The sequence below is a fragment of the Acomys minous genome (assembly GCF_964271855.1).
Source record: "Acomys minous genome assembly, chromosome: 13".
In the NCBI taxonomy this organism is placed as follows: domain Eukaryota; kingdom Metazoa; phylum Chordata; class Mammalia; order Rodentia; family Muridae; genus Acomys; species Acomys minous.
The window spans coordinates 37106102-37119720 of record NC_140495.1 but is presented as its reverse complement, the minus strand read 5'-3'; the positions used below and the strand labels follow the sequence as shown (position 1 = coordinate 37119720).

General features: G+C 41.2%; 1 protein-coding gene across 2 annotated transcripts in view; it reads left to right on the top strand.

Moving 5' to 3' along the window:
• BCKDHB (branched chain keto acid dehydrogenase E1 subunit beta) overlaps nucleotides 1–13619 on the top strand; it is a 180164-nt gene that overhangs the window by 64487 nt on the left and 102058 nt on the right. For both annotated transcript variants that reach the window (XM_084753466.1, XM_084753465.1), the window contains exons 7-8: nucleotides 1571–1668; nucleotides 4158–4268. In XM_084753466.1, the coding sequence (XP_084609592.1) occupies nucleotides 1571–1668; nucleotides 4158–4268 (209 nt within the window). The remainder of the gene's footprint in view (nucleotides 1–1570; nucleotides 1669–4157; nucleotides 4269–13619) is intronic.

Here is a 13619-nt window from a genome sequence, read left to right as displayed (position 1 = left end):
TAAGTTTTTAGCAGCCAGGCTTTTAGGCTGTTTGCCTAGTAGCCACTCTTAACATAGTGGCTTCTGCAAAGCTGCACTAGCGGTCCTCTGTGTGTGCCACACCGCGGTCACTATTGTTTCACTGAGCCTGCAGGAAGGACTTTAGAATTATTCTGAACACTTGCTTTCCCTTCATTTCTTCAGCTTCTAAGCAGAATCTACCAAGGGTCAATTTGATCAGTAGAGAGTTTTGTGAGACAGCGGCAAGAGAAGTGGGGAAATAAGCTCGTATAACTCAAGAGCCTGCCTCAGAAGAGGGGGAAGAGAATCAATGTGGAAAGAGAACTCAGGAAAAAAAACAAAACAAACAAACAAACAAACAAACAAACAAACGGGTGCTGTTTCCAATACCCAGGAAATTGTTAGCATTGATGACTTCTGGCCAATGCTGCTTCAGAGACTGGGAAACAGAGGCAAGGTTGTATTTCATTTTCTCCCTTTTTGTTCTTTGAATGCAAAGCAGAAGTATACAGATCAGTTTCATACAACTAAGAGGTGTGGTAAAAAAAAAAAAAGAGAGAGAAGCAATTTTCCCTAACACTTTTTTTTTCTCACATTGTTCTTCTCACTGAAGAATTTCAGAGTTGCTAAGCTGGTCAGATTTGTCAAAAATTCCTACTCAATTTCATTTAAAAATTCACGTGATAATTTCTTGTGCTCGATTACATGGGAAAAAAAAAATCATAGGATTGGTTCCCTGGGCTACCAGTGGTTTAGTCTTTTCGCTTTGGCCTGGTGAAAGTGATTTGGTTAATCTTTGTGAGGTCGTTAAGGTGCTGCTTGCTTGTGGGTTATATTGTTCATTGACGCAAAGTGCAAACATGAATCACAGTGACCTTAATCCTACTGTGCATTTCCCCCTGTGTTTCAAATGCTTGTAGGTTTCTTCTACTGGAAAGAAAACTGGTCTGAGAACTTAATGCAGTCAAATAGGATTTTGGCAAATTGTTAATAATTTTTATGCTTCCTTTAAAATAATCCTGTGTGTGCGTGACACAATACGTGAGTTGATGTCCGTTGTGCAGTGCCTTTTCTTCTTCCACTACTATTTGAGGTCTTCAAATTGAACTCAGGTTGCCAGGCTAGTACCGCAAGAACTGTCACATGCTGACCCATTTCACTGGCCCCGACTTTATAAGGATTTAAAAATAAGTTTTAGATTTATGCAAACAGTAACAAAGTCCAGAGAATTCCGTCCACCGCAGTTCATTTTCCTCTGTCGGCATCGTACCACTATATGCTAAATTCTTATGCGTAGCCAATGCTGATGAGTGAAGTCGGAGTAAAAAAAAATGTACCATTAATATTTATTTGGTTTCTGACTGCAGCTGTCTATGTTTCAGCTTAGGTGATATATTTCACATGTTGCATGTACTTATTCGTGCAGTGATGTCGTGGAGCTATGTAATAAAATTTGTATTTTACATGAAGCTTTGAACAATGAGATCCTGTCACAGTGAGATTCTTAATATCCTTTAAAGACACACGAGGAACATTGATTAACTTTTGTTTTTCTCTCTCATGTATTTAGTGGAACAGGTCCCAGTAGAACCCTACAAGATCCCCCTGTCTCAGGCTGAAGTCATCCAGGAGGGCAGTGATGTGACTCTGGTTGCCTGGGGCACTCAGGTCTGTAACGCTGGCCACCTGCTGAGCCCACACTGTGCTGGGAAGCTCTTGCTTGTGATTCTGGTGTGTTCCCTTATGTCTCAGATGGTCTCTTTGTGCTAATGATGCTCAGCCTCACCTCCAACTTTATTAAGGCGCAACTGACAGATAAGAGTGGTTTGAGTTGGACAGCGCGGACATCTCACAAATGTATATAGGCCCACAAATGATGGGCCTAATCTAGTTAATTAAGAGCTCATTACTGCAATGCATGTATGGTGCAGACTGAGGAGACATATTGTTTATTCTGAGCAAATTTTAAGTAAATGATGCAACTTCTTTTTAAAGCAAGATTTTATTTATTTTTATTTTTGATTAATTTTCTGCTTTGACAGTTTCACACACACACATATAATGTTTATACATATGTGTGTATATATATACATATATATGTACAATATTTTCTGATTACTCTCATCTCCTAACCTTCTCTCATCTTTTTTTCATCCTTATCACTTTCACTTCCTTTATGCCCTTCAGTCTCCTTCCTAGATTTATAACGTTTGCCACCCATTTAGTTTATCTACATCGCGTGATCACTGGGTTGAACTATCCTTTGAAGCCCAGCGGGGTCACCAGTCTGAAGACTCCCCATAAATCTTTCCGTAGTGAGATGTGGGGTCCCCTAAACTCTTCCTCCACTTATGACTGGCCGTTGATAGGCGCATTCTTGTGGAGACCAAGTGCAGCCATACAGCTGTTCCAAGTATATGGTTTCAATGGGAGTGTCATGCCTAGAAGGTGACATTTTGAAGCCCCTCTTTCCCTCTTCCAGCTCTTTCAGCTGCCCCCTCTTCCACACTGCCCCTGAGCCTTAGAGAAGGTGGAAGGTCTTACTTAGGGCTGATCACTCAGCTGTCATGTACCCTCTGTGCCTTGTGCAACCACGACTGTCTTTAAGCAGAGTCTTAATGTGGCTCAGATGGGGCCTTGAACTTGCTGTGTAGCTAATGATGCAATTGAACTGCTCCTCCTGCCTGCTGTACCTCCCCAAATGCTGGGATTCCAAGCTCTTCCTATCATGCCCAGTTTATTGGGCATGCCCACAACTTGATTAGCTTGGTCGTTCTGCTTCACAATCATTCCTTGGAATGCTCTCTTCTTGTGGCTGGAGGTTTGTAGGAATGCATGCCGGGTGCAAGTGAGGTGCCTATTCAGTCGTATTGAGATACGGAACGGGTGTACACAGCTGTGCCCATTAAACATACCTTTGCAGCCCATATTGCATATCGATGCTACATGCTGCACTGAGATCATTTTCATCCCTATATTTTGTTCCCTCACACTAGTACTTTGCTGGCCACGTGGACAGCCTCTGCCGTGACCCAGTGACAGAGTTAGGTATCCTTCTTTGTCCTAGTGATAATCTCACCAGATTTGCCACAGCTGTAACAGGAGGGCTTGGTATCATATCTCAGCTTTTAAGCTCTGTCTCTCTGTTCTCTCCCTCCTCCCTACCCCCGCCTCTCTTATCTCTCTGTCTATCTCTTTTCTCTGAGATGGTTGTCAGGTATCAGGCATGATGCTGAGTATTGAACCCAGGTGCTCTGCAAGAGCATCAAGTGCTCTTAACCATCGAGCCATCTCTCCAGTTCCTTTTCTAGTTACTAAACCCAGCACTTATCTCTTACTTTGGTGTTGGGTCCTGGCTACTTTGTCTATGAAACCTTTTTGTCTTTGGGATATACTGATTCCCCCCCCCCCCCCCCCCAGTTTTTGTTTGTGTCTGTTCTGTTTACATTTAGAACTCTTGTTCTACCATTTTCCTCTTTTTTTTGATGCTTTGTTTACTATTTTTTTTGAAATTTTTAATTAATTTATTCTTGTTACAACTCAGTGGTTATCCCATCCCTTGTATCCTCCCATTCTTCCCTCCCTCCCATTTTCCCCTTACTCCCCTCCCTTATGACTGTGCCTAAGGGGGACTTCCTCCCCCTTTATGGATTGAGCTAGAAATGATCATAATGAGTGAGTTAACCCAGAAGCAGAAAGACTCAAATGGTATATACTCACTTATATCTGCATACTAGCCCAAGGGGCATGTCCCACAAAAGCCTTCACTTACTAGGAAACTGGGACAGAGGGGAGCACATCCTATTGGGACTCTAGATGAGAGAAGCATGGGAGAATAGCCATTTTCCTCTTAAATGTCGGCTGTGTGTGGGCTCTCTGTACTCCCTAGCCATCTTGCCTTTGCCGCTGACTTAATTTGCCTTCTGAGCTTTTGGAATGGGTGTTTCTCTGTATCCCCTGGCATTTCTTTCTAACTCACTTCTAGACGTTGTCTTTGTGACATGGTGGCTAACATCCCTAAGACACATTTATGAGTTCTCCCTGCAGATCAGCCCTCCAACTGCGGACAGTATCGTGATGAATGATGCTGCCATTCAACTCGTCTCTCAGCTCTGAATCATTTTACTCATTCTCTGTGTATTCTCCCTCCTTTTCAGGTCCATGTCATCCGGGAGGTGGCTTCTATGGCACAAGAAAAGCTTGGAGTGTCTTGTGAAGTCATCGATCTGCGGACGATTGTCCCTTGGGATGTGGACACAGTTTGCAAGGTAGAAGTCACATTTGCTGGATGTTTGCAAAGAGCCATTTCGAAGTTGTGAGCTGTGTGAGCATTTTCAAACTTTTGCACTTGTGTTATGAGTGGAGTAAGGTGCTGTGTAAAGAGCTTGCTGCTCAGAAAACCAGATCGCTTTAGATGGTCTTCATCCTCCCGTGGTTTTCTCTGTTTCAGATATCCCAGTGCTGTCCTTTACAGACAACTGAGCGTGAATTCTGTGAGAAACAGAATGATGCAAAGAAAGGGTGTCAGGACTGTTGGGCTCTTCTGTGCAGCTGCCTCCATCCTGGCTAGGTTCAGCAAGCTGGCTTTGATTTAGTGAGGTCAATGGTTTGGCTCACTTCTTAAAGGCTTCTCTCTATAATCAATCACTTTATTATTTAGTTATTACCTAGTTATCCACCTTGATCCCATGGACCACAGACTGAATGTAATGTTGTGGGATTCTGGCTACTCTGGATTAAGTTTCTGTCCTGCTATTTAGATGAGATTACGGATACTCTCATCACTAAGTCATTTTACATAGTTTCCTTTGAGGAATAGAGCTGAGTTCTCAGACACCTGTGTGTATGATTATGTATAACTGGCATCCTGCACCTTGACTTTTGGGTGGTGTATATCAGTTCTCACATTAGTGGCTGAGGTTTTGTGCTGATCTTATAGACTAAAAGTCTAGGTAACAATTATGGCTATTTTTCTTCTTTTCTGTATTTGTTGCCATAGTAAATAAATCTTGGAGCATTTTGTGTTTGCTATTTTTAAAATTTAAAGATGTTATTAATTCCTTGAGAATTTCATATAATGTTCCTTGGTCCTACTTACTCCTCTGATTCTTTCCAGATCCACTCCCTCTCTGTATCCACGCAACACTGTGTCCTCCTTTTAAAATTGATTTTCTAATTTTTTTGATATTATAATATAATTACATCATTTCCCCTTTCCCTTCCTTCCCTCCAAATCCTCCTTTATAACCCTCCTTGCATTGTTTCAAATTTATGGCCTCTCTATTCATCATATATTCCTAAATATATAAATGCAGCTCCTCGGTCTGTATAGTGTTACTTGTATGTATGTTTCGGTTGATATGATCTTCCCTGGGGAAGACTATTTTTGACTGTTCTTGACCTTCCCAGGTGCCTGTATTTCTTTTTCTTGGGTTGAGGCCTCTTGGGGTCCCCCCCCTCTCCTTCCCCACCGCACTCCTGTTCTCATTACATGTCTGTTGTTCTTGTGCAGCTCACATTTGGTCTGCCATGTTGGTGAGCCTTTATAGGTGGAGCTTCTGACATTACCAAGAGGCATGGTCTCATAGCACCCTCCCTGTTCCTCTGGTTCCTCTTTCTGCCCCCTCTTCCACTATGTTCCCTGAATCTTATGTGTGGGAGTTGTTTTACAGCTACACTTATCAGGACTCAGCTCCACAACTCTGGAGCTTTTGATTGGTTGTGGTTTTTCTTTAATGTTCTTCAGCTGTTGCAAAGAGTAATTTTCTTTATGAGGAATAAGGGCTACATTGATCTGTATGTGTAAGACATAGTAAAGAGGGGGCTGTAGGTTCTCATCCAAGATTCATGACTTCATATGTCCTGGGTCGTTGGCTAGGCTTCCAGGACCACGCATGATTTCCTTTTTGTTGAGTGGGCCTTAAATCCAATTAGAGAGCTGTTGGTTATTGCCGAGGTATGTGAGCCTGTATTGCACCCTTAACATTATTGGTCTATGCTGACTGTTGTGGCTCACAGGTATTGTGGCTTTGTAGATTGTTGGTTGCTTCTCTCCATTGGAAGATTGCATGGTGCCTCCTGGTGCCATTGAAGTTAGTCTTCAGGGAGAAGACATTCAGGGCATTTTTAGCTCAGGGGCCTCTGTACCCTGTTTCTGAAGTGTATGGAGCAATATGGAGTTATCTTCCACCTCTGTGGGGGAAACCAAGGGCAGTGGGAATAGTATGTAATACTTTGGTAGTTTCTTGAACAACCTGGCCAATGACCCAAAGAACGGCTTCTCATGTCTGGCACTGGGCTTTTTGTTAGCTGGGTTTTGAATCTTAGAAGGAGTATTGTCAGCACAGATGAGAACTTTCATTAAAACTATATGTATATTTATACACAGACATATGTATTACAGTTTTTTAAAAGGTTGTTAATAGTATGATTCCTCGTGACTTTTTTTTCTGGCTCTACTTCTCTTATAAAGAGCTCACAGTAAAGCTATGTGGGCCTAGGATTTTCTTGATATATGGTTACTGGAAATGAACTCAGTTCCTAACACAGATAATGACAATGAAGGTTTTTTCATTCTTTATTTATTAATTTTAAACAATTTTGTATGTTTATAGGAATTTTATCCAGAATTTATTCATAAAACTGTTAGGCATATTTAATCTGTTTATATTTATTTAATTGGTTCTATGTGAGTTTATATCTATCATCTATTGTCTGTTTTTCACTGACCCCAGATGTTTTTTGTACATATTTCATGTGCTCATTTGTAATGCTACAAATAGTATTACAACAGCTATTTGCAATGTACAGTTTTACTAGCTTGCTAGATCTGCAGTCTTTTACTATTATTTCACTCATTACACTAGGGACTATAACACATACCCCTGGTTATTGGTACAAACATGTTATACTTCACTTATAATCTTAAAACTGGACAGTTGAGTTCTTGCCATAAATTAAAACTTTTCCTTAATCCTAAGAGTTTCTTTGATAGACTCCAGGACTATGATTCCCTGGGCACATTCAAAACTCTGCTGTGCATCCTAGAGGAAATATATTCCTACACATACATACATATATACCACTAACACACACTAACCCAACCCACATATACATATATATAGGTATATATATACATATATATACATATATATTCTTTCAAACACACATGTACTCAAACGTATTAACTGACATGTATGCATATACACTCAGGCAAATACACATACATTCAGTCACACATGTACACACATACAGTAATACATATATTCAAACATTCAATTGCATATACTAGGTATATTCACATATATAGTCACACACATACTACTATACATATAGCCACATATAGTCATGCACACACAAATATAGTCACACACACTCACAAATATACACATATATACTCAGACATAAACATGTACACATATATACATACACTCACATATACATGCTATTACACATAAACACATTCACTTATACAAGCACAACATACATTTACTCACTCACAAACATAAAAACAATCATACGTGTATACTCAGACACATACCTATATACACATTCACACACACACACACACACACACTTTCTTACACACACTCATATACACATACCCATACACTTATTCACACACATCTTATAAACAATTTGCCAGAGCTAAGGAGAAAATAGAAACCCTCAACTCTTCCAGAGTTATTTTCCTGTGCAAGCTGCTGAGGCACGTGGTGCATATATTATTTTCACTTTTAATGACATTTGCTGATTGAGCACGCCGAAAGATGCACACATGTGTTGGTTGACACATAATGAATAAGGCAAAGGAATCTAGTTTTGTCCTCTGACAAAACACATTTACTGAAAAATATGACAGCATTTAGATGTGTATAGAGTTCATTGGGATGAGGAAAAGCTTAACTTGAATTAAGCAAAACAAAAGCAAAAAAACAAAGCTATTGTTTTTTATATGCTTTGGTATAGGGTCATCTTTATTCAAATCATACTAGGACCTGGGGTGATTGCTTCAGGGCATAAGAACACTTGAAATTCTTGCAGAGGACCCAAGTTTGGATTCCAGTACCTACGTGGTAGCTCAAAACTGCCTGTAACTCCAATCACAGGGGATTAGATTCCCTCTTCTGGCCTCTGTGGATACCAGGCACATACACACACAGGCATGAATTCACAGAATAAAAATAAATAAATAAATCATCTATAATTCCCTGGGGACAAGGCTAAGCATCAAACAATTTTCCTTTTGATATCATGAAAGGAGACAGGAGTTGTACGAAGATAAGTGATGAAGGGCGTCACAGACAGACCCAAAGCCATCAAGGAGTGAGTGCCAAGCTGCCTTCCACTGTTGAACTGGAGGGCCATCAACAAGAAAGTAACCATGATGAAAGTAGCGCAACACAAAACCAAGATGATGCCGCTAACAAGCCAGAGGCCTCATTCTGCAGAAAAAGCTGCTCCTGCCTTTCATCTTCCTGTGGTGAATGGAGCCTTTAGGACAGTGGCTCTGCCACCTAGGATCATACAAAGGTGCAGCTAGTACACCTGATAAAGGAAGGCCAAACCAAATTGACAGAAATGCCACTATTTTCCTTTTCTTCCTCTGCTGCCTCTCTTTGATTTCATGATACTAACTTAGTATGTTGTATTGGCGTTTTGCTTTAAGGGGGTTATACATCCCTTTTGAATGTAGAAGGCGTAAATACAGTTAAATAAAATTCTACAAATAATTTACCTAATTACAGAACATAGGCCCCTGCCTTCATCACATCAGGACCAAACTTTGTATCTCCTTGTAGATACAAGCCCAAGTGGGAAAGACGGTAACTGTGATTTGGCTGGGTTTTGACAAGCTATATAAGGGTTTACGATACTGTTAAAAGTACTTGTAACCAAATCAACTGTTTGACTGATGTCACCTGGGTTTACAGAAACCCTTACTAGTCTCAGATCTACTAAATCACATCACAACCTTCTCCCAAGAGTATCTTGCTCTGCACTTTTGAGACAGTATATCTGCAGATTATTTTCATGAAGTGGTCTGTAAAAACTATGAGAAAACCAGCATTGGGAGACCCTACTACTTTATTCTGCTAAATGGACATAGTATTAATCTGACCTGTAGTTACCTTTATCGTTATATCCATAGATTAATAATGCATCTCTCAACCTTCATCAGAGGAGTTCCTATTTACAGCAGGAAACAAGGAACCGAGAGAGCCATCATTGGCCAAAGTCTAGAGAACAAGGGGCTACAGGATGTTTACCATTAAGTGAAAGATATCTATGAACCCCCTCTTCAAGGCTCAGGGATCATTACAGAAAAGGGTGCAGGGGATGGGTAAGAGCCAGAGGGTATGATGGCAGGGCAGTTGTACATCCAAACTTACAATGTTTGTGACAGCATGTCCAAGACCTGCACAAGCCCACTCCAAAAGAAGGGACTTGAACATACAGTCACTTCTAGGGTAGTGGAGCTATTGGCAGCTGTTATCTGCTGGGGGGGAGGGACGGAGTCATTTTCCCCTATGAGCACAGCTCCTGGTAAGTTGACCTTGCGCCGGTGGAAGCCCACACATCCAAGAATATTTGAGCAGCACAAACTGGCCTTGATGGGTTTTAAAAAAAAGCTTCTGTGCTTAGTTTTTATGGTTTTGCTTTTCAGTTTTAATTTTTAGGTGGTCGTCACTGTGCATTTTGGCCTAGTTATGCTTGAGAACCCAATGGTCATGTTTGTAACAAGAGATAGGTGCATTGGTCGGAGAAGACTGGTCTATGGTATTTTCTCATACAACAGAAGCCCATGTTTTACTGTTCAGACCTCGCTCTATCAGGCTGTACGATAGCTGCCTCTTCTCCTGTCTCATTTCTGCACTGCAAATGTGTCACTGCCATGGAATTTTTTTTTAGCTGGAGCAGATCTGAGTGGTCGGTTCCCTTTACCAGGCCAGCCTTCCCATGGCCGAGCTGATTGGCTTCCGTTCTTCATGAACACCGTTGTGTGTTGAAGCAGGGCTTTTCTCTTTTGAGTATTTTCTGGTACAAGATCGTGTCACAGCTTCCTTTGCTCCCCGACCCCCACCCCAAAGTAATGTGTACTAGCTGGCTTTATGTGTCAACTGACCCAAGCTGGAGTCATCGCAGAGAAAGGAGCCTCAGTTGGGGAAATACCTTCATGAGACCCAGCTGTAAGGCATTTTCTCAATTCGTGATCAATGGGGGAGGGCGACGGCCCCACCCATTGTGGGTGGGGCCAGCCCTGGGCTGGTGCTCCTGGGTTCTATAAGAAGGCAGGCTGAGAAAGCCAGGGGAAGCAAGCTAGAAAGCAGCACCCCTCCATGGCCTCTGCATCAGTTCCTGCCTCCAGGTTCCAGCCCTGCTTGAGTTCTTGTCCTGACTTCCTCCAAAGATGGACTGTGGGCAAATAAACCCATTCCTCCCCAACTTAACTTTTTGGTCACGGTGTTTCATCGCAGCCGAAAAGATCATAAAAAGGTATAAACTTTACTTTTTCCATTCTGCCGCCTTTCTATTTTAGCATCCTCTCACCGCTCTGTTAAGCATCACTTCTGTGGCTGACTCCGGTTGTCCACATGTGGGAGTGTCCTATGTCAGGGGGCACTGGTAGCTCGGTGTGTTTTGGAGGAGCTCGTTGATCATAGGAGTCAGGCAATGTGAAGTAACTCAGTTGTGGCATGGAGGATGACTTAAATTAGTTGTCCCTGGTTTATATGCATTATATACAAATTGGCCTTTTGAGCTTAATTGAGTAATTTAGTGACTGAAAGCTACATATTCTGTTTGAGACTGTGTGTGCAACAGAGGAGGAATAAGGTAGAGAAAGGGAGAGAATGAGGATAGAGAAAGAGTAAAAGATAAAGAGGGTATAGAGAGGAAAAGAAGGGAAAGATGAGTGCACTGAGAATGACCCTGTTCACAGACTCTGTGTTGGGGGGAAGGTGGAGCAGTTAGTAACTGACCATAGCCACTAGAGGCCTCTCTTAGGCAGGGTTTAGGGTGAAGATCACTAGGTTTCCATAGTGGGGTCTGACTTTGTCATAGCAAACTGCGTATATTTTGCATTACAGTTCTAAGTAAATATTCTGTCAATAGTTTTATTCTAGGGTATGTGTTGTGCGGCAAGCTACATGTATAATTAATTTGTATGCTCAATTAGGTTGAGGTCAACTAGTGAGGAATCTCGTCTCTGGAAAAGCTCAAGTAAAAGTTGTAGGCAAAGAGTAACTAGGTGAAATGATGCCTCATCGACAACACAAAGATATTCAGGTTTAAAGTTATTGATTTAAAGTGTTCTGTTTAACTACTGGCTGGCTTATTCTTCTGATCATCAACCTCGGTGGGGGTGGGGTGGAGGAAGCCATTTTAGGCTGTTTGTTCAACATTGCTTCTTTTCCTTTTTCATAGAAAAGCTACTGTGGAAGTGAATTTGGAAAAGTTATTTAATGAATGAGTTTAGACTTATCTTCCTGGAAAGGAATTTCATGTCTGTCTTCAGGTGTAGGGAGACTCTTGTTTATTTGGCTCTTGTTTATTTGGAGTTGATTGTGAGGTTGTTTGAGTTTACAGAGAGGTTGATGAGGGCCACCTGTCCCTGCCTCACAGAGCAGTTGGTTGTTCAAGACCAGAACAAGAAAGTGATGGTGGATTGGGGTGCAGTCTTATTGTCAGGTCATCTTTCCTGTGCTTGTTTGCTTGTTTTTGTCATGGAGATGTCCAGTTGGCTGAGGTACTGACAGGAGCAGGGTGCACATTCTGGTATGCTGTCTTGTAGTATGACAGTGTTCTTCCTGTACCCCATGGCCACCCAGGTGCTCCTAGGTCCCTCAAGGCAGGGACTTGGCGAGTATTTGCTTGTTTGCTAGATGGCAGTAGCCATTAAGAATGTTTTAACAGCTATTTTGTTTGTTTGTTCAGTGTGCGCATGCGCGTGAGAGTATGTTTGTGTGAGTGCACACCGGGACAATTTGTGGTGGGTATCAGGAGTTGAACTCAGGTCCTTAGGCTTGACTGCAAGCAACTTTACCCAGAACCGTCTTGCTGGGCTCTGTGAAGAGTATGTACAGTGTAGTAGATGCTCATTATATATTCACTAATGGTCTCATTGAATTTTAAAACAGCCTGCGGTATTTGATTTTTGAACAAAAGCAAATGCAGGAAATGATACCTTCTATAGGGAATAAGAGTGCTGAGAATGGAGAATGTCATGCCTGCCGCTTGGTGCGTTTTTGGTTTGACTTTTGGTCCAGATTTAGATGCGTTTAAGATAACAGCTCTAGGCTTCAACCTAATTTTGTGTAATATATTCTGCATTATAGGGTGTAGCAGCATAACTCCTGGTGAGAGGTAAATGGGAAATGGTTAAAAGTACACCTTATGCACATCTTCTTTATTATTCTCAACAGTTCTAATTAGACACCGTTGTCTATTTTATAGGTGAGAAAACTGAGTTTGGAAAAGATGGGCAAGGAGGTGGGATGGGATGGCTGACTTTGACTCTAGCCTTCACTTTTCTCACACAGCACACAGCTTCCCAAGCAAAGACCGAACAGATGTTTTACATAGTTTTGAGATGCGATGAAATGGCTGATTGGCGATGATTTGTGTGCACCTGGAAAGTATAGAGGATATTGGCAATAGAAAGAGATCAATGGAGAGTGGAAAGCTTTTCATTTTTGTTTCATGTTGGACTCCCTCGCCTCCATTTATCCCTTTCTGTTATGGTGTGTGGTAAGAATTATCATTCCTGTTTTAGGGAGAGGGAAATTGAGTGTCAGGAAGATTAGAAACTTCTGAGTCACTTAGCTAGGAAGTGCCTTCACTGTAATCCATCCCCCGGCCTGACCCCATCATAGAGCACCAGTGCCTCATGTTATAATACTTCTTACAATGAGATTATTTATGCTTTGAAAACGATCACTTGCGAGTTTTACTGATGTATGCTGAATTTCAGCTGAGAACATATTTTATAAGATTTCTAGACATTTCCCCAATAGTTACTCACTTGTATAATGCTTCTAAAACATATGACAGAAATACTGTATTGACTTGGTCAACCCAAACTAGCATAATTCCTTCTATTTGATAGTATATGATTTTTTTCTTTTTACATGGTCTTGGAGAGAGAAAAATTGTATAACTATATTTTTCTGTTTCTTCTTTTCCTTGGTATATTTTGAAAGTGCTTATTTACGTTTTAAATTATTTGTGTTGGACTCAAGAGTTTCGTTTCATTAAACTGTTTGTTGTTGCTGTTCTTATTTTTGGGCTTTTAATTTCTTTTGTTGCTGTTCTGAGTAGCAACGGAAAGAAAGAGATTCACCACCTCATCTCCTGTGTTCTTAGAAAGAAATCTACCACCTCATGTTGATAGTGGTAACTGGCCACCTCCCTGTGTTCTTCATTTAGCATTTGAGGTGTAATGTAAGACATTTAGATTAAAAATTAAAACAGGTATTATTGTTATTATTGTTGTTGTTGTTGTTGTCATCGTGTTTGTGTGCACATATGAAATGGCACATTCGGTGGTCTTGTGGAATTGGTTCTCTCCTTCCACATCTGTGCAAGTTCTGGGATTGAATTCCAGGGTTGCATAGCAA